This window comes from Pelophylax lessonae (assembly GCF_965119305.1).
Source record: "Pelophylax lessonae genome assembly, chromosome: 3".
NCBI classification, from domain to species: domain Eukaryota; kingdom Metazoa; phylum Chordata; class Amphibia; order Anura; family Ranidae; genus Pelophylax; species Pelophylax lessonae.
Window position 1 is genome coordinate 666489696 of NC_138770.1, and position 22712 is coordinate 666512407.

General features: G+C 47.1%; 1 protein-coding gene across 2 annotated transcripts in view; it reads left to right on the forward strand.

Moving 5' to 3' along the window:
* Nucleotides 1-22712, forward strand: part of ABCC10 (ATP binding cassette subfamily C member 10) — an 86630-nt gene that overhangs the window by 17604 nt on the left and 46314 nt on the right. For both annotated transcript variants that reach the window (XM_082249854.1, XM_082249853.1), the window contains exons 3-7: nucleotides 1982-3239; nucleotides 5331-5558; nucleotides 5686-5845; nucleotides 13342-13472; nucleotides 18476-18555. In XM_082249854.1, coding sequence (XP_082105980.1) covers nucleotides 1982-3239; nucleotides 5331-5558; nucleotides 5686-5845; nucleotides 13342-13472; nucleotides 18476-18555 — 1857 coding nt within the window. The remainder of the gene's footprint in view (nucleotides 1-1981; nucleotides 3240-5330; nucleotides 5559-5685; nucleotides 5846-13341; nucleotides 13473-18475; nucleotides 18556-22712) is intronic.

Below are 22712 nucleotides of genomic sequence, written 5' to 3' on the forward strand. Positions count from 1 at the left end.
TGGAGGTGAAGGGAGACAGTCCTTATGAAGGAGGGGAAGGGAGACGGTCCTTATGAATGAGGGTGGAGGTGAAGGGAGAAGGTTCTTATGAAGGAGGGTGGAGGTGAAGGGAGACGATCCTTATGAAGAAGGGTGGAGGTGAAGGGAGACGGTCCTTATGAAGGAGGGTGGAGGTGAAGGGAGACGGCCCTTATGAAGGAGGGTGGAGGTGAAGGGAGAAGGTCCTTATGAAGGAGGGTGGAGGTGAAGGGAGACGATCCTTATGAAGAAGGGTGGAGGTGAAGGGAGACGGTCCTTATGAAGGAGGGTGGAGGTGAAGGGAGACGGTCCTTATGAAGGAGGGTGGAGGTGAAGGGAGTCGATCCTTATGAAGGTGGGTGGAGGTGAAGGGAGATGGTCCTTATGAAGGAGGGTGGAGGTGAAGGCAGACAGTCCTTATGAAGGAGGGTGGAGGTGAAGGGAGATGGTCCTTATGAAGGAGGGTGGAGGTGAAGGGAGATGGTCCTTATGAAGGAGGGTGGAGGTGAAGGGAGATGGTCCTTATGAAGGAGGGTGGAGGTGAAGGCAGACAGTCCTTATGAAGGAGGGTGGAGGTGAAGGGAGACGGTCCTTATGAAGGAGGGTGGAGGTGAAGGCAGACAGTCCTTATGAAGAAGGGTGGAGGTGAAGGGAGACGGTCCTTATGAAGGAGGGTGGAGGTGAAGGGAGACGGTCCTTGTGAAGGAGGGTGGAGGTGAATAGAGTTTCTCCTGATAAGGTAGTGTGAATGTGAACATGGTCTTGTCAGGGAGGTCGGATGTAAAAGAAAGTGGTCCTTATGAGAATTGGTGTGGTGGAGGAGAATGGACAGTCTCTTTAAGGGAGGGTGGAGATGAAGGGAAATTGTCCTTATAAAGAAAGGTGCTGGTGAAGGAAGATGGTCCTTATGAGGGAGGGTGTGGGTAAAGCGAGATGGTTTTTATAAGAAAGAGTTGAGGTGATTGGGAATTTTGAAGGGATGTGGTCCTCTTGAGGTGGGTGAAGGGAGATGGTCCTTTTAAGGGTGGGAGGAGAATGGGTATGATTACTATAAGGGAGGATGGAAGTGAAGAGAGGTTGTCCTTATGAGGGTGGGTGCAAGTGATGGGAGATGGTTCTCATGAGGGAGAGTGGAGGTGAAGTGAGATGGTCTTTATAAGGGAGGGTGGAGGTGTAGAGAGGTTGTCCCTTTGAGGGAGGGTGGAGGTAAAGGGAGATGGTCTTTATGAGGGAGGGTGGAGGTGTAGAGAGGTTGTCCCTTTGAGGGAGGGTGGAGGTAAAGGGAGATGGTCCTTATGGGTTAGGAATCAGATGGAGGTGAAGTTAGATGGCCCTTATGAGGGAGGATGGAGGTGAAGTTAGATGGCCCTTATGAGGGAGGATGGAGGTGAAGTTAGATGGCCCTTATGAGGGAGGATGGAGGTGAAGTTAGATGGCCCTTATGAGGGAGGGTGGAGGTGAAGAGAGATGGTCCTTATGAGGGAGGGTGGAGGTGAAGGGAGATGGTCCTTATGAGGGAGGGTGGAGGTGAAGGGAGATGGTCCTTATGAGGGAGGGTGGAGGTGAAGGCAGATGGTCCCTATGAGGGAGGGTGGCGGAGAAGGGAGATGGTCCTTATGAGGGAGGGTGGAGGTGAAGGGAGATGGTCCTTATGAGGGAGGGTGGAGGTGAAGGGAGATGGTCCTTATGAGGGAGGGTGGAGGTGAAGGCAGATGGTCCCTATGAGGGAGGATGGCGGAGAAGGGAGATAGTCCTTATGAGGGAGGAGGGAGGTGAAGGACCCTCATGAGGGTAGATGGAGTTGAAGGCAGATGGTCCCTACGAGGGAGTGGTGGTATAGGGATACATTTCACATGGGGGAGGGTGAAGGTACAGGAAGATGGTCCTTATGAGGGAAAGTAATGACTGAAATGTTTAGGGTTGTGTCTTTGTTCCTAATGATAATATAAAGTTTTTCTTCCAGGAACTCCCAATTTACCTCCCTGTCTCCTGCCTGGAGGTGTCGTATTTTATCTTCATTCCTCCTCACATTGTTTTGTGCTGCTGAGTTGGCCTTGGGGTCCGTTTTTCCACGTGAAGTCCCCTCCTCATTAGAAGTTCTATCAGGAGGAATATGCTGCTTGTCATGGTTTACACATTTCCTGGTGCTACTCAACCTTCGGAAGAAACTGTACATGATTTCTAGAGGACCTATGAGTTTGGCGTTGCCGGTTCTCCTCCTGATTCCCTCTTCAGTGATCAGGATAGTTTGGTTATTTCAGGAAGGGGCTGTGGCGTCACCTGTGAACTCAGTTCTTGCGTCTCGTTTTTCTCTCTCATGTCTGCGGCTTTGCTTTGTAGCTTTGTATTTTGTAGCATTTGTTGTACCTTCTCAACCCCAAAGATTTCCCATCAACGTCTCTATAAATGAAGGCGATGAAGATGTCGCTCTGCTGTTCTCCTCTGCCCACAGTGTCAGTGAAGAGACATCTGAGGACAATGAAAGTTTTCTTTCGCAGTTATTCTACTTTTGGATGAAGCCACTTATGCAAAAGGGAGCACGTGGAGGATTGAAGCAACCCCAGGATGTACCCATCCTGCCATATGGTCTACGAACTGCAAGAGTCCGCCACAAATTCCTGTCCAAGAGTCCACCCGGAACATTGCGCCTCTTATCAGCGTTGCATGCAAGCTTTGGAAGACGTTTTTACTCTTTAGGGTTGATAAAGCTTTGCTGCATTATCCTTGGGTTCATGGGCCCCGTGCTGCTAAATCTTCTGGTGAATTTCATGGAGACTAGAAAGGAGCCTCTCAGCTGGGGGGTGATCTACACTGCTGGGCTCTTCTGCAGTGGCTTTCTGGGGGCTCTTCTACAAAACCAGTACACACATCAGATCAATAAGGTGATGCTGGCTGTGAGAACATCTGTACTGACTACTGTGTACAGTAAGGCCATTCATGGGGAAGGGACAGGACTTGCTGGGTTCTCTCCAGGGGAAGTGATGAACCTGATGAGCACAGATGCCGATCGAATAAGCAATTTTTACCGCAGTTTTCATGAGTTGTGGAGCCTTCCCCTGCAGTTCTCCATCACACTTTACCTATTGTACCAACAGGTGGGCATTGCTTTCCTCGGGGGCCTTGGACTGGCATTTCTGTTGGTACCCCTGAATAAAGTTATTGCCACTCGCATCATGAAAAACAACAAAGAATTGTTGCAACATAAGGATGCCCGAGTCAAGGTACTTTCATTCAAGAGTGTATTCTCTTCTCTTCCCTTCCCTTCTCTCCTCGTCTCTTTTCTCTTCTCTTCTCTTCTCTTCTCTTCTCTTCTCTTCTCTTCTCTTCTCTTCTCTTCTCTTCTCTTCTCTTCTCTTCTCTTCTCTTCTCTTCCCTTCCCCTTCCCCTTCCCCTTCCCCTTCCCCTTCCCCTTCCCCTTCCCCTTCCCCTTCCCCTTCCCCTTCCCCTTCCCCTTCCCCTTCCCTTTCCCCTTCCCTCCCCTCCCTTCATTACCGTCTTCCTTTATTCTTTTACTTTTTTTTTTTTTTGCTCCCCCTTCCTTTTTTTCCTCTTTCTCTTAGACCTTCCCTTTCCATCTACTCATTTCTTCTTTTCCTCCTTTCTCTCCGTTCCATTCTCCGCTTTCTTCATTCCTTCACCATTCCCTTCTCTCTTTATTTCTTTGTTCCCATCCCTTCTCTCTATGTTCCTTCCTCCTCTCCATTCAATCTTTATTCCCCCTTCCCCAACTGTCCCAATTATTTCTTACCCTCCCTTCTCTCTCAATTATTTCCCCTCTCCCTACTCTCTACATTCCTTTCTACTTCTGTTATGGCTGCTTTCTCCATTCTGTCTTAAATCCATCCTTCTCTCCCTCATCTTTTTATTTTTTCTCCTTCTTCCTTGTTTCTTCATTCTTTTCTCTCTTCACTGCTTTCTTCCCTCCCTTCTCTCGTCATTCTCTCCCTCCCTTCTCTCGTCATTCTCTCCCTCCCTTCTCTCGTCATTCTCTCCCTCCCTTCTCTCGTCATTCTCTCCCTCCCTTCTCTCGTCATTCTCTCCCTCCCTTCTCTCCTCATTCTCTCCCTCCCTTCTCTCCTCATTCTCTCCCTCCCTTCTCTCCTCATTCCACCCTATCCTTGCAACTCTCTTCATTCTATATTCCCCTCCTATCTCACTTCATTCCTTCCTTCTCGCTTCATTCATTCCCCTCTCTACTCTCTTTATTCCTCCCCCCCCCCCCGGCTTCTCTTTTTATTCCTTCCTCCCCTCCATTCTCTCATAGTTCCTTCCTCCCCTCTCTTCATTCCTTCTTTCCCTCTCTTCATTCCTTTCTTCTCCCATCCCTTCTCTATTTCTTCCTATCCTTTAAGTATGTTTTCACGGTCACTTCCTCACCTACCGAAGGCTCTCCCTTTCCTTGTCTTGTGTCATTTAATCCCTTGTTTGTTCATTCTTCTTTTCCCTCCCCATTACCTTTCTTTCTCACTCATTTTTTTTTTTACCTTTTCCTTTTTTTTTCTATTTAAAGTGGAGTTCCACCCTAAAATTAAACTTCCCTCCATCTTCATGCCCGGGGTCACCTGAAAAACAAATGGATAATCGCAATTTTTTTTTTTTTTTTTACTTACCTTGTTTAGAAGAAAATATACTTACCTACCTTCCTCTTCCTCCCCTCGGCGGCCACGGCGATTCGTCACTTCCTGGCTTGCAATGATTCCTGGGAGCTGAACGTCATCGCTCCCAGGAATCAATGCGCCTGCACCGGCCCCGACGTCAGTTCCGGTGCAGGCGCCGTCATACCTTGCTAAACAGCTTCTGGGCATGCCCAGAAGCTGTGCAGGGATGACGCTGCGGCACCGGAAGTGACGGCGGGGCCGGTGCAGTGCATCGTGGGACTGAAGAAGACGGAAGAGGACACAGAAGAGGATCGCGCTGGCTTCAAGCTGCCCACACCTGAGATGGCAGCGCTGGACAATACTTTTTCAAGGTAAGTATTTCTTCTAAAAGGTAAGTGCAACCCGGGACAGATCAGAGGCTAGCCATTGTGGAATGTACTAGCCCTGACTGTCTCGGGGGGATTTTTATTAAAAAAAGCTTTCCCAAGGTGGAACTCCGCTTTAATCTTCCTTTACCTTCCGCCTTTTCTTCTTCTCCTTTCCTTTCAATTGTCTTTCTTTCCTTCCCTTTTCCTTCTTCCACTCATTTCTCCCTTTCTATTTCCCTTCCATTCTTTTCTCCTTCCCCTTTTTTTTTTCTTTCCTTCCTCTCCTTCTTTGGCTCTATATTGCCCTCCTATAGATGCTGAGATTCTGCTCTGTCTGATTCCCCAGCTGGTGACGGAGTTGTTGTCTGGGATGCGGGTGGTGAAGTTTTACACATGGGAAGAACATTTCGCACGTCAGCTGACCATCCTACGGCAGAAGGAACTGCGCAGCCTTCGGGCCATTAAACTACTGGACGCTGTTTGTGTGTATCTGTGGGCAGCTTTACCTGTCCTTGTTTCCATCATCACCTTTGTCACCTATGTACTGCTTGGGAACCAGCTTACTGCAGCGAAGGTCAGTCAAGAGGTTGGCGGTCCCAGTAGATGCGTCCATCTCTGATGCAGACTTATTTCCCTATCATTTTTCTTCTTTGTTGAGATGTCCTCTGCAGTCTGACAGAGCTGTATGTTCTTCTCCGTAGGTGTTCACAGCTCTGGCTCTTGTGGGGATGCTAATTTTGCCATTGAACAATTTCCCTTGGGTGCTGAATGGAGTCTTAGAGGCCAAGGTGTCATTGGATCGAGTTCAAAGCTTCCTGGAGCTCCCAGACCAAAGCCTGCTGACATATTACAATATGGAAGGTGAGAAATGGGGGAAGGGAGAATTTATCTCCAGCAATCTGAGAGTTGTAGTCCCACCACATCCAGATGAAGGACAGTGTCCTGTGCTGTGGGTGTTTAGTAATTATGACTTGTGTTATGTTACAGTGGGGGAAATAATTATTTGATCCCCTGCAGATTTTGTAAGTTTGCCCATTTACAAAGAAATGGAGGGTCTAGAATTTTTATCATAGGTGTATTTTAACCGATTGCCGACCACCGCAAGTACATATACTGCGGCGGTCAGCCCCGGCCAGGCAAAGTGACGTACCGGTACGTCACTAGCCTGTCACTAGCTTGTGAGCCAATAGCAGGCGAGCGCGCGCCCGCCCCGGCTCGTTCCCTAACAAGTCAGTGCGTGTGACCGGCGGACTCGATGTCCGCCGGTCACTCGCGATCGTTCGCCGTGAAGGGAGAAAGGTAGGCGGCTAATGTAAACAAAGCCGCCTGTCATTCTCCCCTGTGTAAAAATGGAGATCACATGGTTCTACTATGTAGGACCGTTGATCTCTGTTCTTACACCAGTAGCCATGTCCAATCACAGTTAGAAACGCCCCTAGGGACACACTTAACCCCTCCTTCCCCAATAAAGTTAACCCCTTCACTGCCAGTGTAATTTTACATTAACAGTGCATATGTATAGCACTGATTACTGTAGTAATGTCACTGGTAACCCCAAAAGTGTCAAAAATGTCAGTCAAGGGTCCGATCTGTCCACCGCAATGTCGCAGTCCCGCAAAAAAAATCGCAGATCGCCGCCATTACTCGTTAAAAAAAAAACAACAAAAATGACAAAAATCTTTCCCTTAGTTAGTAAACGCAATAACTTTTGCGCAAACCAATCAAAATACGCTTATTGTGATTTTCTTTTTACCAAGCATATGTAGCAGAAAACAAATTGGCTAAAAATGTTAAAAAATTTTGATTTTTACATTTTTTGGGGGGGAATTTCATATAAAAAATGTGAAAAATATTGTTATTTTTGCAAAATTGACGCGTTTTTTTGTTTATAGCGCATGATCAAAAAATCGCACAGGTGATCAAATACCACCAAAAGAAAGCTCTGTTTGTGGGAAAAAAAAGACGTCAAATTCGTTTAGGTACAGCGTCGCACGACCGCGCAATTGTCCGTTAAAGTCACCCAGTGCCGAATCGCAAAATACCCCCTGGTCAGGAAGGGGGTAAAATCTTCCGGGGCTTAAGTGGTTAAATGATAGACAGAATATCAACCAAAAATCCAGAAAAAAACACATGACACAAATGTTATAAATTGATTTGCAGTTCAGTGAGTAGAATAAATATTTGATCCCCAAGCAAAACATGACTTAGTACTTGGTCAAGAAACCCTTGTTGGCAAGCAGAGGTAAGACGTTTCTTGTAGTTGGTGACCAGGTTTTCACACATCTCAGGAGGGATATTGGGCCACTCTTCTTTATAGATCTTCTCTAAATCCCTAAGGTTTTTTTGGCTGTTGCTTGACATCTTGAAGTTTCAGCTCCCTCCATAAATTTTCTATAGAATTAAGGTCTGGAGACTGGCTAGGCCACTCCATGACCCTAATGTGCTTCTTCTTGAGCCACTGCTTTGTTGCCTTGGTGGTATGTTTTGGGTCATTGTCGTGCTGGAAGACCCATCCAAGACCCATCTTCAGTGTTCTGGCTAAGGGAAGATGGTTCTCATCCAAGATTTTACAATACATGGCCCCGTCCATTGGCCCCTCAACGTGGCAAAATTGGTCTGTACCTTTAGCAGAGAAACAGCCTCAAAACACAATGTTTCCACCTCCATACCTAAATGTAGGGATAGTGTTCTTGGGGTCATTGACAGCATTTTCTTCCTCCAAACACAGTCGAGTTAATGCCAAAGAGCTCAATTTTGGTCTCATCTGACCATAACACTTTCTCCCAATCCTTCTCTGAATCATTTAGATGTTCATTGGCAAACTTCATATGGGTCTGTACGTGAGCCTTCTTGAGGAGGGGGAACCTTGGGGGGAGCTTCAGGATTTCAGTCAATGGCAGCGTATTGTGTTACCAATGGTTTGTTTGGTGACTGTGGTCCCAACTGCCTTGAAATCATTCAAAAGCTCTTCCTGTGTAGTTCTGGCCTGATCCCTCACTTTTCTCATGATCATCCTTACCCAATGAAGCGCAATCTTGCATTGAGCTCCAGACCGAGGGCGATTGATGGTTATTTTGTACTTTTCCATTTTCAAATAACCCCTTCAATAGTTGTCTCCTCCTCACCAAGCTTTATGCTGATGGTCTTGTAGCCCATTCCAGCCTTGTTCAGGTCTACAATCTTGTCCCTGACGTCCTTTGACAGCTCTTTGCTCTTGCCCATGTTGATGAGGTTTGAATGGAATAAAGAGATTCTGTGGACAGGTGTCTATCATACACATAATGATTTGTCATTAACCACTTGCCGACTGCAGCACGTACATATACTGCAGCGGTCAGCCCCTCACAGGCAGAGTGACGTATCGGTACGTCACTAGCCTGTGAGGCTCTGGGGAGCGAGCGCGCGACGCCGGAGGCGCGCTCCCGCGTGGTCACGGACCCCCCCGAGCGTGTGACCGGCGGACCCGATGTCCGCCGCTCACTCAGCGATCGTCGGGGGAGAGGGAGAAAATCAGGCAGCTTGTGTAAACAAGCTGCCTGTCATTCTCCCCTGTGTAGGAACCATTATCATACGGTTCTACTATGTAGGACCGTTGATCATTGGTCCTACAGCTCTAGCCACAGCCAATCACAGTTAGAATCACGCCCCTAGGGACACACACAGCCCCTCCCTCTCAAATAAAGTTAACCCCTTCACTGCCAGTGTAATTTTACATTAACAGTGCATATGTATAGCACTGATTACTGTAGTAATGTCACTGGTAACCCCAAAAGTGTCAAAAATGTCAGTCAAGGGTCCGATCTGCCCGCCGCAATGTCGCAGTACTGCAAAAAAAATCGCAGATCGCCGCCATTACGCGTTAAAAAAAAAAACAACAAAAATGACAAAAATCTTTCCCTTTGTTAGTAAATGCGATAACTTTTGCGCAAACCAATCAAAATACTCTTTTTGCGACCAAACATACGTAGCATAAAACAAATTGGCCGAAAATGTTAAAAAATTAAAAAAAATTTTGATTTTTACATTTTTTTTTTTTGCAAAATTGACGCTCTTTTTTTGTTTATAGCGCATGATCAAAAAATCGCACAGGTGATCAAATACCACCAAAAGAAAGCTCTGTTTGTGGGAAAAAAAGGACGTCAAATTCGTTTAGGTACAGCGTCGCACAACCACGCAATTGTCCGTTAAAGTCACGCAGTGCCGAATCGCAAAATATTCCCTGGTCAGGAAGGGGGTAAAATCTTCCGGGGCTTAAGTGGTTAAAACGAAGCCCCGACGCGGACCCCCGGACACCGCCGTGGGAACTGACATTCTCCCTCGGCGCCTCTTCCGGGTTCGGCGGCTCCGGCGCTGTGAGTGGCCGGAGCCGTGATGACGTCACTCCCGCGCATGCGCGCGGGGGATTAGCTTTCCGGCAACTTCCCGGCAAGGAACTCTGAAGGTCCGCCGGACCTTCAGAGCGCATGCGCCGCTAGCGTTAGCGGCTGCATACAGTGCAAATATCTCCTAAACCGTGCACGTTTAGGAGATATTAATTGTACCTACAGGTAAGCCTTATTATAGGCTTACCTGTAGGTAAAGGTCAACAAAATGACTATACTACCGCTTTAAATTGACAGGACTAATCTGTGTACCCCATGAGCACATACTGTAGCCAGTCTGTGGGAGCCAGAATTATTGTTGGTTGGTAGCGGATCAAATACTTATTTTAGCCACTGAACTGCAACTCAATTTATAACATTTGTATTGTGTGTTTTTTTCTGGATTTTTAATTGATATTCTGTCTCTATCATTTGAAATAAACCTATAATAAAAATAGACCCTTCATTTCTTTGTAAATGGGCAAACGTACAAAATCTGCAGGGGATCAAATCATTATTTTCCCCACTGTAGATGTCTTTGAATCTTTAGTATTTTATTGATATTGATGGCTAAGCTCTGGGCAGGTGCAACACAAACACAGATAAAATGCATATCTTGAAAGGGTTCCACCTGCTGAAGGATTTGTAATTCTGTGCAACCAGTCCTGTGATCCTAGCACTCTGCTAGACACGACTGCCCAAGCAGCAGCAGTACAACTTGGTTAAAGTGTAATTCTATTCAAAACCTAACTAAGCTAAAATCTATTCTCACGCCCATTCTATCTACCCTGTAAAAGGAGAGATGTCTATACTTGCCTATCCTGAGGACTCTCCTGTCCGGTCAAAGGATCGGGTCCCAGCGCCAGCTTCAGTGTAGAGGAGGGACAGCTGACATCTCCTGCACCATAGTAAGCCTATGGGTGTTGTCGTCACCCCGGCTCTGCAACCGTTTGTTGCTGCTCTCTCGTCTACATTGAAGCCGCTGCTGGAGAGGTTATGTAACCTGACCGGAGTGGCTTCAGAATGGGTAATTATAGAAATCTTTCCTTTTACAGGGTAGATAGAATAGGCTTACAATGGGAGTGGGAGTAGATTTTAGCTTAGTTCATTTTTGACTGGATTTACACTTTAACTGCTTTAAAGCGGAGTTCCGGCCTCGGAAATGATTTTTTTTACTAAAAATACCCCCGGGACAGTCAGGACTAGTACATTCCATAATGGATAGCCTCTGAACTGTCCCAGGTCGCACTAACCTTTTAGAAGAAATACTTACCTTGAAAATGTCAGCTGAAGCCAGCGCGTCCTCTTCTGCATCCTCTTCCGTGTCCTCTTCGGTCCCACAATGCACTGCACCGGCCCCGCCGTCACTTCCGGGGCAGGAGCGTCATCCCTGCACAGCTTCTGGGCATGCCCAGAAGCTGTTTAGCAGGGAATGACACTCCTGCACCGGAACTGATGAGCGGGGCCGGTGCAGGCGCATTGATTCCTGAGAGCGATGACGTTGAGCTCCCAGGAATCAATGCAAGCAGGAAGTGACGACGCGGGCCGCGGCCGCAGAGGGAGGAAGTGGAAGAAAGGTAAGTATATTTTCTTCAATATAAAGGTAAGGAAACAAAAAAAAAAAATTGTGACTATCCATTTCTTTTACAGGTGACACTGAGCAAGTGGATGGCCCTAAGTGGATTTTGATGCCGGAACTCCGCTTTAAGACCGCCTGGCACACATTTACTGTGGCAGGCAGCCTCTCCTGCGTGAACTGATATAGCCCTATGTCGGTCGCGGGCCTGGTGCTGGGGGGCCAGCTCGCGCCGCCGCGCTCCCACCCCCACTAGGCAGCGGGGATGTAATTTAATGTAAGGGTCACTCTAATGGGCACAACAAAATGTTCTCGTCAGAGTGACACTTCTGTTATGTTAAGGGACACACTAATGGGCTCATTTTGTTGTGCCCATCAGAGTAAACCTTACAACAAATGTGCCCATCAGTGTGTCCTTTAACCACTTCCCGACCGCCCGCCGCAGTTATACTGCGGCAGGGCGCCCCCCCCCGCCCAAACCGACATAGGTATATGTTTGTCGCGCGCCTGCAGCTAGGGGACGAGCTGGCGACGCGCTCCCACCCCCACTTGGCAGTGGGGATGCCAATGCACGGGGCTGGCGGCCCTGATTGCTGCCGGGCACCCACGATCGTTCCCCGCTGAGAGAGAAGGACGGGCAGCTGTTGTAAACACAGCTCACTGTTCCTCTCTATGAAATGATCTCAGAGCTCCTGTGATCTATATAGCAACACAGGTCTCTGTGTTCATTTCACGAGCCCATCCCTCATACAGTTATAAAACACTCCCCTAGGCTCACACTTAACCCTTTGATCACCCCTGGGTTAACCCCTTCCCTGCCAGTGTCATTATTACAGTCACACTGCATATTTTTAGCACTGATTACTGTAGTAATGTCACTGATCCCCCCAAAAGTGTCAGTTAGGGGTCTGATCTGTCCGCTGCAATGTCCCAATCTCACTACAAAATCGCTGATTGCCGCCATTACTAGTAAAAAAATTAATAAAAATGACGTAAATCTTTTCCCTAGTTTGTAGATGCGATAACGTTTGTGCTTATCGCGTTTTTTTTTTTTTTTTTTTTTACCAAAAGTATATAGCAGAATGCAAACTGGCCTAAAATGATGAAAAAATTTGATTTTAAATTTTTTTTTTGGGAATGTTATATAGCAGAATGTGAAAAATAAATATTTTTTTTCAGAATTGTCGCTCTTTTTTTGCTTATAGTGCAAAAAATAAAAAATCGCACAGGTTTTCAAATACCACCAAAAGAAAGCTCTATTTGTGGGAAAAAAGTACATCAATTTTATTTGGGTACAGCGCCGCACGATCGTGCAATTGTCCGTTACAGTAACTCGGTGTCGAATCTCAAAAAAAATGGCCTGGTCATTAAGGCCTCTTTCACACACGGTAGTCTGTCGGGGGACTCCGTTTTTCTCAGCGGGGGATCGATCCGCCGATCCCCCGCTGAGCAGGCGGATGGCAGCTTTGTCTCCGCGCTGTGTGCGGAGACAGAGCTGTCAGGTCCCCATGCATCTCTATGGGGGAATCGGATCCGTTCTCATCCGATCCAATCCGCCGATCCCCCGCTGAGCAGGCGGATGGCAGCTCTGTCTCCGTGCTGTGTGCAGAGGCAGAGCTGTCAGGTCCCCACGGTTCTCTTTGGGGGAATCGGATGAGAACAGACCGCCTGTCCTTTCTCATCCGATCCGCCGATCCCCCGCTGAGCAGACGGATGGCAGCTCTGTCTCCGCGCTGTGTGCAGAGACAGAGCTGTCAGGTCCCCACTGTTTTCCATCCGATCCCATCCGATCCGGCGGACAGATGGAAAATATGGTTTCCATCCGTCCAGATTTGACGGACCGGACCGGATTGGATGTCAGCGGACATGTCTCTGCTGACATCCAATGCCCCATAGAGATGCATGGGGGGACCGTTCAGATCCGCCAAAAAAAACTGACAGGCGGATCTGTACGGTCCGCTAGTGTGAAATGGGCCTAAAGGAGAAAAATCCTTCCGGTCCAGAAGTGGTTAAGAACACACCCTTAGATTGTGATTGGACAGTGAAGGAGAAATCGCACACAGATGAAGTCTTCCGTCTGCTCACACTGCGCTCTTTCTGTCAGCATACAGTGTGTGCAATGCAGAAGAATCCAATTGGGTCCTACTGCTGCTTCTCCCTTTCCTAGTTTTGGATCTTCTCTACAAGGTGAACAGCTTTCATTTGTTTTCTGCCTAGAGTTCAGCTCTGAGAGGTTTAGGGATTCCCTCCCCTATAGCCATGTGAGATCTGTGACCTATGACCTCTAGCAGGGAAGGCCAATGTGAGATTACATTTTGGCTTTATCCGACATGTTGTACACTGGAGGCAGATCTCCAAATTCTGCTGATTATAGAAGTCTGACTTTGCTTCAGCCTGACAAATATCCTTCTGTGTCTTAGCGCCCCCTACAGGAGGAGCCTCAGGAGTGGAGATGCGAAATGCCTTGTTTTCCTGGGGGGCAGCGTTTAAGGACGATATGGAGAGATCCACCTCGCTGCAAGTCTCCATCAGTCATTTGTCTGTTCCCAAGGTAAGACACCGATCTTATTATGTGTAAGTATGATTTTATACGCATCACACTGCAGAATCTGCTGACCGATCCGATCCTCATTATATGTTTCTTCTTGGGTTTGGATACACATTAATAGTGGTGCTCCGAAATGAAAAATTCCAGTGCCGAAACCGAACATTCAGGATGCACTTGGCCGAAAACCAAAATGGACATTTAAAAAAAAAAAAAAAAAAAAATGTATTTAATGTGGCTGGCATTTTTTATATTGATGTTAGTGGGATGCGTTTTTGCGTTGAATTCAGTGGGAGGCGTTCTTGCATTGAATTCAGCGGGAGGCGTTTTTGCATCAAAGTCAATGGGAGGCGTTTTTGCATTGAAGTCAATGGGAGGCGTTTTTGCTTTGAATTCAGTGGAAGGCATTTTTGCATTGAAGTCGACGGGAGGCGTTTTTGCATTGAAGTCGACGGGAGGCGTTTTTGCATTGAAGTCGACGGGAGGCGTTTTTGCATTGAAGTCGACGGGAGGCGTTTTTTTGCATTGAAGTCGACGGGAGGCGTTTGTGCATTGAAGTCGACGGGAGGCGTTTGTGCATTGAAGTCGACGGGAGGCGTTTTTGCATTGAAGTCGACGGGAGGCGTTTTTGCATTGAAGTCGACGGGAGGCGCTTTTGCATTGAAGTCGACGGGAGGCGCTTTTGCATTGAAGTCGACGGGAGGCGCTTTTGCATTGAAGTCGACGGGAGGCGCTTTTGCATTGAATTCGACGGGAGGCGCTTTTGCATTGAAGTCGACGGGAGGCGCTTTTGCATTGAAGTCGACGGGAGGCGCTTTTGCATTGAAGTCGACGGGAGGCGTTTTTGCATTGAAGTCGACGGGAGGCGCTTTTGCATTGAATTCGACGGGAGGCGCTTTTGCATTGAAGTCGACGGGAGGCGCTTTTGCATTGAAGTCGACGGGAGGCGCTTTTGCATTGAAGTCGACGGGAGGCGTTTTTGCATTGAAGTCGACGGGAGGCGTTTTTTTGCATTGAAGTCGACGGGAGGCGTTTTTTTGCATTGAAGTCGACGGGAGGCGTTTGTGCATTGAAGTCGACGGGAGGCGCTTTTGCATTGAAGTCCACGGGAGGCGCTTTTGCATTGAATTCGACGGGAGGCGCTTTTGCATTGAAGTCGACGGGAGGCGCTTTTGCATTGAAGTCGACGGGAGGCGTTTTTGCATTGAAGTCGACGGGAGGCGCTTTTGCATTGAATTCGACGGGAGGCGCTTTTGCATTGAAGTCGACGGGAGGCGCTTTTGCATTGAAGTCGACGGGAGGCGCTTTTGCATTGAAGTCGACGGGAGGCGCTTTTGCATTGAAGTCGACGGGAGGCGCTTTTGCATTGAAGTCGACGGGAGGCGCTTTTGCATTGAAGTCGACGGGAGGCGCTTTTGCATTGAATTCGACGGGAGGCGCTTTTGCATTGAATTCGACGGGAGGCGCTTTTGCATTGAAGTCGACGGGAGGCGCTTTTGCATTGAAGTCGACGGGAGGCGTTTTTGCATTGAAGTCGACGGGAGGCGCTTTTGCATTGAATTCGACGGGAGGCGCTTTTGCATTGAATTCGACGGGAGGCGCTTTTGCATTGAATTCGACGGGAGGCGCTTTTGCATTGAAGTCGACGGGAGGCGCTTTTGCATTGAAGTCGACGGGAGGCGCTTTTGCATTGAAGTCGACGGGAGGCGCTTTTGCATTGAAGTCGACGGGAGGCGCTTTTGCATTGAAGTCGACGGGAGGCGCTTTTGCATTGAAGTCGACGGGAGGCGCTTTTGCATTGAAGTCGACGGGAGGCGCTTTTGCATTGAAGTCGACGGGAGGCGCTTTTGCATTGAATTCGACGGGAGGCGCTTTTGCATTGAAGTCGACGGGAGGCGCTTTTGCATTGAAGTCGACGGGAGGCGCTTTTGCATTGAAGTCGACGGGAGGCGCTTTTGCATTGAAGTCGACGGGAGGCGCTTTTGCATTGAAGTCGACGGGAGGCGCTTTTGCATTGAAGTCGACGGGAGGCGCTTTTGCATTGAAGTCGACGGGAGGCGCTTTTGCATTGAAGTCGACGGGAGGCGCTTTTGCATTGAATTCGACGGGAGGCGTTTTTGCATTGAAGTCGACGGGAGGCGCTTTTGCATTGAATTCGACGGGAGGCGCTTTTGCATTGAATTCGACGGGAGGCGCTTTTGCATTGAATTCGACGGGAGGCGCTTTTGCATTGAAGTCGACGGGAGGCGCTTTTGCATTGAAGTCGACGGGAGGCGCTTTTGCATTGAAGTCGACGGGAGGCGCTTTTGCATTGAAGTCGACGGGAGGCGCTTTTGCATTGAAGTCGACGGGAGGCGCTTTTGCATTGAAGTCGACGGGAGGCGCTTTTGCATTGAAGTCGACGGGAGGCGTTTTTGTATTGAAGTCGACGGGAGGCGTTTTTTGCATTGAAGTCAACGGCAGGCGATTTTTGCATTGAAGTCAGTGGGACGCGATTTTTGCATTGAAGTCAGTGGGACGCAATTTTTGCATTGAAGTCAATAGGATGCAATATGCCATTTTTAGCATTTTTTTTTTTAGCATTTTTTCTTTCGGCAAAATGCCGATGACCCTATTTTTGGTCGATAATTTTTAGCTGGCTATATATTGTTGCATCCCTACACATTGAAACAGCCATAGGATTGGGCTATCAGTCTGGTGACAGGTACTTTTTGTGATCACTTCCCAATTAGTGACTAAAAGTGTTAATATCATACCAAAAATAACATTAAAGCCCAACTCTAGCCAAAACTTTCCCTTTTACTTCTGGACAGGTGAAGAAGTCAGTTCTGTCTGGTTACCCTCTTATTGACCATTGTCAGATTTTGGATTCCTCTCTATTGTCAGTACGACAGGAAGTAAATCTTAAATATATTCATCCAAATTCTCTAATCCATCCAAAATAAAAGATTAGGAAATGGTCACCTATGAAGTCAGAGTTTCCTGACTAAATTTGACAGAATCTTGGGTTTGTGGATTTCTTGTTTTGACTCCTGCAATAACCAAGTTACCTCTTCTTTTATTGATAATCTTTAGACACGAGTAAATAAAATGAAAGTGATACTAAACTCTTGTTTTTTTTTTTTTTTTTTTTTTTTTTTTTAGTTAAAAATAACAGACATGTTATACTTCCCTCCTCTCTGCAGTTGGTTTCGCACAGAGCAGCCCGGATCCTCCACTTTTTTCGTCCCTTTTCGGTGCTCCTGGCTCCCCCCTCCTGTTGAGTGCCCCCACAGCAAGCATCTTGCTATGGGGGCACCCGAGCCAAGCAACAGCTCCCTGTGTCCATTCAGCCACGGAGCCACGGCCTGCCCCGCCCTCTTTCTCTCCTCATTGGGCTGACTGACTTTGATAGCAACGGGAGCCAGTGGCAACACGCTTCTGTCTCAGCCAATGAGGAGGGGAGTCCCAGGCAGCTAAGACACTCTTGCAACATTGCTGGATAGAGATGGGCTCAGGTAAGTATTAGGGGGGCTGACGGAGGCTGCTGCACACAGAAGGCTTTTTTTCTTAATGCATAGAATGGATTAAATTAACAAACATTCTGATTTACAACCACTTTAATGTTACATTTAAACCTTTGTATCCTACCTAGTGATAACACTGGCACATGTTTCCTTTTTTTACTCAGTATTGGTACAATATGACTTTGAATAATATGTACGATGCTCAATAAACCTGTTTAATAAACTTTACTATAAAATAGACAAAGGTTAGGTTTCACTTTTGCTTTGTATTTAAACATGCATTGGCCGGATGCAGGGGGCTGCCTTAGTGTATGTAGAACGAACAATCCCTGTTGTAATACAGAATAAGGCAGATTGGATAAGAGTACTAGAGGTTCACTGAAAGGCCCGCGGATGGCACCTGACTAAATGAGAGTACTAGGGGTTCACTAATAGACCTGTTAGAGCAGAAGACTACATGAAATACTGAGAGTTCACTGATAGACCTGAGGGGGCACCAGATTGGATGAGAGTACTGGAGGTTCACTGATAGACCTGCAGGGGGAACCCAACTGAATGATAGTACTGGGGGTTCACTGATAGACCTGGAGGGGGGATCAGTATGGATGAGAGTACTGGGGGTTCACTGATAGACCTGAGCGTGGTACCAAATTGGATGAGAGTACTTGGGGTTCACTGATAGGCTTGCACTGGCCACCAGATTAAATGAGAGTACTGGAGGTTCACTGATAGGCCTGCAGGGGGCACACTAGTGGAGGAGAGTACTGGAGGTTCACTAATAGGCCTGCAGGGGGCACGCGATTGGATGAGCATACTGGGGGTTCACTGATAGGCCTGCACTGTCCACCAGATTGGATGAGCATACTGGAGGCTCACTGGTAGGCCTGCAAGGGGCACATGATTGGAGGAGAGTACTTGAGGTTCGCTGATAGGCCTGCAGGGGGCACACGAATGGATGAGCATAATGGGGGTTCACTGATAGGCCTGCAGGGGGCACATGATTGGAGGAGAGTACTTGAGGTTCACTGATTGGCCTGCAGGGGGCACATGATTGGATGATCGTAATGGGGGTTCACTGATAGGCCTGCAGGGGCCAGTGGATTGGATGAGCCTACTAGAGGTTCCCTGATAGGCCTGTGGGAGGACATCAGATTTGATGAGTGTGCTAGGGGATCTATAAGGCTTGCACATTTCCTATTTATTACTTCTGTTTAAAAGCCATTGTGCTGTGCTGTCATTGGCTCGGCAGCTTCAATATGGCAGAATGTGTGTTTTATAATTACACAAAATGCGGCCGCCATGACACATCCATGTTGTGCAGGATGGCGATGTTATACACAAACTGCTACTGGAATAATTGTCCGTGAGCATCATAGCCTGCAGCATTTTACTGAGCCATGGCACACCCATACAGGGACAGTCTCTGTCTGCTCACCCGCCACTTGCCAGCACTTGATATATGTGAATAGTTGTGTGATATTTGTGTCCCTGTTTCATTTGCAGGGAGCGTTGGTGGCCATTGTTGGCAAAGTTGGGTGTGGAAAAAGCTCTCTGTTGGCCGCAATAACTGGAGAACTGACCAGGTAATGATAAACCACTGATAACCTCACCAGGTAACATCACACCCTTGATCACCTGATCAGGTAACACCAAAGCCCTGCTAACAAAAAAACGTTGCTCATGTTAAAGGGCCCTAAAATAAATGGGATTAAAAGTAAAAAATATTTAACAAAGCTCACCGGCTCTCATAAATGACTCTTAGCAATCCTTCATAGGAATGACAGCTCAAAGCTGCAAATGCAGCCATCTTTTCAGGTCCCTTGAGAGGGCATTCCAGAAATAACGCATCCTATGAAAGGGTCTGAGGGCTGTACTGAAGGTGTTGCCAACTGTTTGAAATGCATCGATAATTTTATCAGACAAGGTTTCACAGTTGTCCAACAACGTTATATTGCACATAATGAAATTAAGATATGTTAGATACCAAACATGATCTGGATGCATATTTCTTCTAGGAGAAATAACGTGTTTTATCAGCCGCCTGGACATTTTTTATATAGTTGTGTTTGGTGTCATACTGGTTGGAATCTTCCCATAACATTAGTTATTTATGAAGGTAACTCCATCACAGTAAAAATTATGGAATAATGGAGTTTGGCACTTTGTAGTTACAAAAAAAAATGTTTAGAGTGTGTGATTGCTCAAACCTTTCTCTTGATCTTTTAAACTGGTTTACAACTTGGTTATTTATGACAAGACTGCATTAAAGTGGATGTAAACCCTCTCCTATACCCAGTGAAGTGAACAGCCTCAGATGATACACAGAGATGAAACAAATCTCCCTACATAAGTTTTACATATAAATCTCCTGTCTTCCACTTTCTACATTCTTTGGAAAGTGCAGATTGTGTTGGAAATCTTGTTTTCTCATTATGCAGTGGATGTGGAGTCTGGGCTTACACTGTGTGTGAGCTGATTGTAGGAAAGGGACACACTCCCCTCCACATAGGCAGAGAAAACGAAGGAACATGCAGAGCTGTACTCTTGATAGACAAGCTCCCAGCTAATCTACCTCTAAGCTCCCTCCCTGACACAAATTTTCAGCTGCTGTTATCTTGTGTGTTGGAGAGCTTATCATAAGTGACTCTGCTGATAACCAAGGAACGGAGCACTAGAAAGAAACAGCACTTAGAGCTTTGGAGAGAGATAAGTAAACACTACAGATATGTGCTCAGGTCAAATTTCGTGAATGAGGTTTACAACCACTTTAAAGCGGAGTTCCGGCCACAAAAAATGTTTTCAATAAAAATACCCCCGGGACAGTCAGGGCTAGTACATTCCACAATGGATAGCCTCTGTACTGTCCCGGGTTGCACTTACCTTTTAGAAGAAATACTTACCTTGAAAATTTCTTCTCCAGCGCTGCCATCTCGGATGTGGTCAGCTGAAGCCAGCACGTCCTCTTCTGCGTCCTCTTCTCCCAGAATGTGCCTGCACTGGCCCCGCTCGTCACTTCCGGTGCGGGCGCGTCATCCCTCCACAGCTGCTGGGCATGCCCAGAATCTGTTTACCAGGGCATGAGGCGCCGCACCGGAAGTGACGAACGGGGCCGGTGCAGGCACATTGATTCCTGGGAGCGATGACGTTCAGCTCCCAGGAATCAATGCAAAGAGGAAGTGACGGCGCTGGCCGCAGAGGGAGGAAGTGGAAGAAAGGTGAGTATATTTTTCCTTAAAAACAAGGTAAGTAAACAAAAAGAAAAATCGTAACTATCCATTTCTTTTTCAGGGGACCAATAGCAAGCGGATGGCCCAAAATCGATTATGTCGATTTTGTGGCAGGAACTCCACTTTAACCACTTGCCGACCGCCGCACGACTATCTACGGCGGCGGTCAGCCCCTCACAGGCAAAGTGACGTAGGTCTACGTCGCTCGCCTGTGAGGGTTTAGGGAGCGAGCGCGCGCCGCCGGAGGCGCGCTCCCGCGTGGTCACGGACCCCCCCGCGCGTGTGACCGGCGGACCCGATCGCCGCCGGCCACTCTGCGATCGGCGGGGGAGAGGGAGAAAGTCAGGCAGCTTGTGTAAACAAGCTGCCTGTCATTCTCCTCTCTGTATGAGAGATGATCACATGGATCTACTATGTAGATCCATTGATCACTCTGCATACAGTTGAAGCCACAGCCAATCACAGTTAGAATCACGCCCCTAGGGACACACACAGCCCCTCCCTCTCAAATAAAGTTAACCCCTTCACTACCAGTGTATTTTTACAGTAACAGTGCATATATATAGCACTGATTACTGTAGAAATGTCACTGGTAACCCCAAAAGTGTCAAAAATGTCAGTCAAGGGTCCGATCTGTCCGCCGCAATGTCGCAGTACCGCAAAAAAAATCGCAGATCGCCGCCATTACGCGTTAAAAAAAAAAACAACAAAAATGACAAAAATCTTTCCCTTTGTTAGTAAACGCAATAACTTTTGCGCAAACCAATCAAAATACGCTTTTTGCGATTTTTTTTACCAAACATAGGTAGCATAAAACAAATTGGCCGAAAATATTAAAAAATTTTGATTTTTACATTTTTTTTTGGGGGGAATTTCATATAAAAAAAAGGGAAAAATATTGCTATTTTTGCAAAATTTACGCTCTTTTTTTGTTTATAGCGCGTGATCAAAAAATCGCACAGGTGATCAAATACCGCCAAAAGAAAGCTCTGTTTGTGGGAAAAAAAGGACGCCAAATTCGTTTAGGTACAGCGTCGCACGACCGCGCAATTGTCCGTTAAAGTCACGCAGTGCCGAATCGCAAAATACCCTCTGGTCGTTTAGCAGCCAAATCCTCCGGGGCTTAAGTGGTTAAGAGCCTTTTGAGGACTTTGCTAATGGAGGTGTATGACACAGCTGCATTCTTTCCTAGCAAGTCTTTATCTTATCAAAGTTTCTTCTAGGTGGTCTGTGCTTATCAAAATTGTACACTTCCAGGCTGCCCTCCACAAACCTGAAATTTAAATCTGATCATTTTTAAATCGACTGGCGCATTTTGGAGAAAATGAGGGTGGCATTGTGTTCAGTACAGCTCCCCTCCCCCATTCTCTCCACACAGTTTGGGGTTTGTCAGACCTCTTTATCGTCACCTGGCCAGGTAAGTCAAAAACCCCTAATCACCTGACCAGCTAAAGCTATTACTCCTAATAACCTGACCAGGTAACTCTGAACTGTTGATCACCTGACCAGATAAGACCAAAGCCCTAATCCTCAGACCTAACCTCAGAACACCTAACTAGGAAAGACCAAATCCCTAAATACCTAATAAGGTAATATGGAACCCCTGATCACCTGACCAGGTAATGCCAAACCCCTGATCACCTTACCAGGTAATGCAAAAAAACCCTGATCACCTGACCAGGTAACGCCAAACTTCTGATCACCTGACCAGGTAACGCCAAACTTCTGATCACCTGATCAGGTAACTCCAAACCCCTGATCACCTGACCAACTAAAGCTATTACTCCTAATAACCTGACCAGGTAACTCTGAACTGTTTGATCACCTGACCAGATAAGACCAAAGCCCTAATCCTCAGACCTAACCTCAGAACATCTGACTAGAAATGACCAAAGCCCTAAATACCTAAAGAGGTAACATGCAACGCCTGATCACCTGACCAGGTAACGCCAAACCCCTGATCACCTGACCAGGTAACGCCAAACCCCTGATCACCTGACCAGGTAACGCCAAACCCCTGATCACCTTACCAGGTAACGCCAAATTCCCTAATCACCTTACCAATTAATGCAAAAACCTCTGAATACCTGACCAGGTAACTCCAAACCCCTGATCACCTGATCAGGTAACGCCAAACCCCTGATCACCTGACCACATAACTGCTAAGACTTCTTTGCAGCTTCCGGTGCACAAAGCTTGTGTTGTGTATATTACATTTGTCTTCCTGTGCTCAAGCTTAACACTGCTTACAGTGAACCCAGCAGCACAGAAATATAACACCGACCCCTGCAGATATTATTAAAGCAGCAAGATCTGGGGCTGTCCTCCTCATCCTAGCTCAAAAGTAAAACCAGCATGAGGATGACCAATCTAGTGCTGGCTCCTGCCATGTTTTCATCCTCTGAGTCCTTTTAGTGTACAATCGTTTGCAGTTATAAATGCGTGAAAGTTTCCAACATTTCCTAGTAGCATAAATTTTCAGCACACAGGTCACTTCCTCTCCCCGGTGGGTT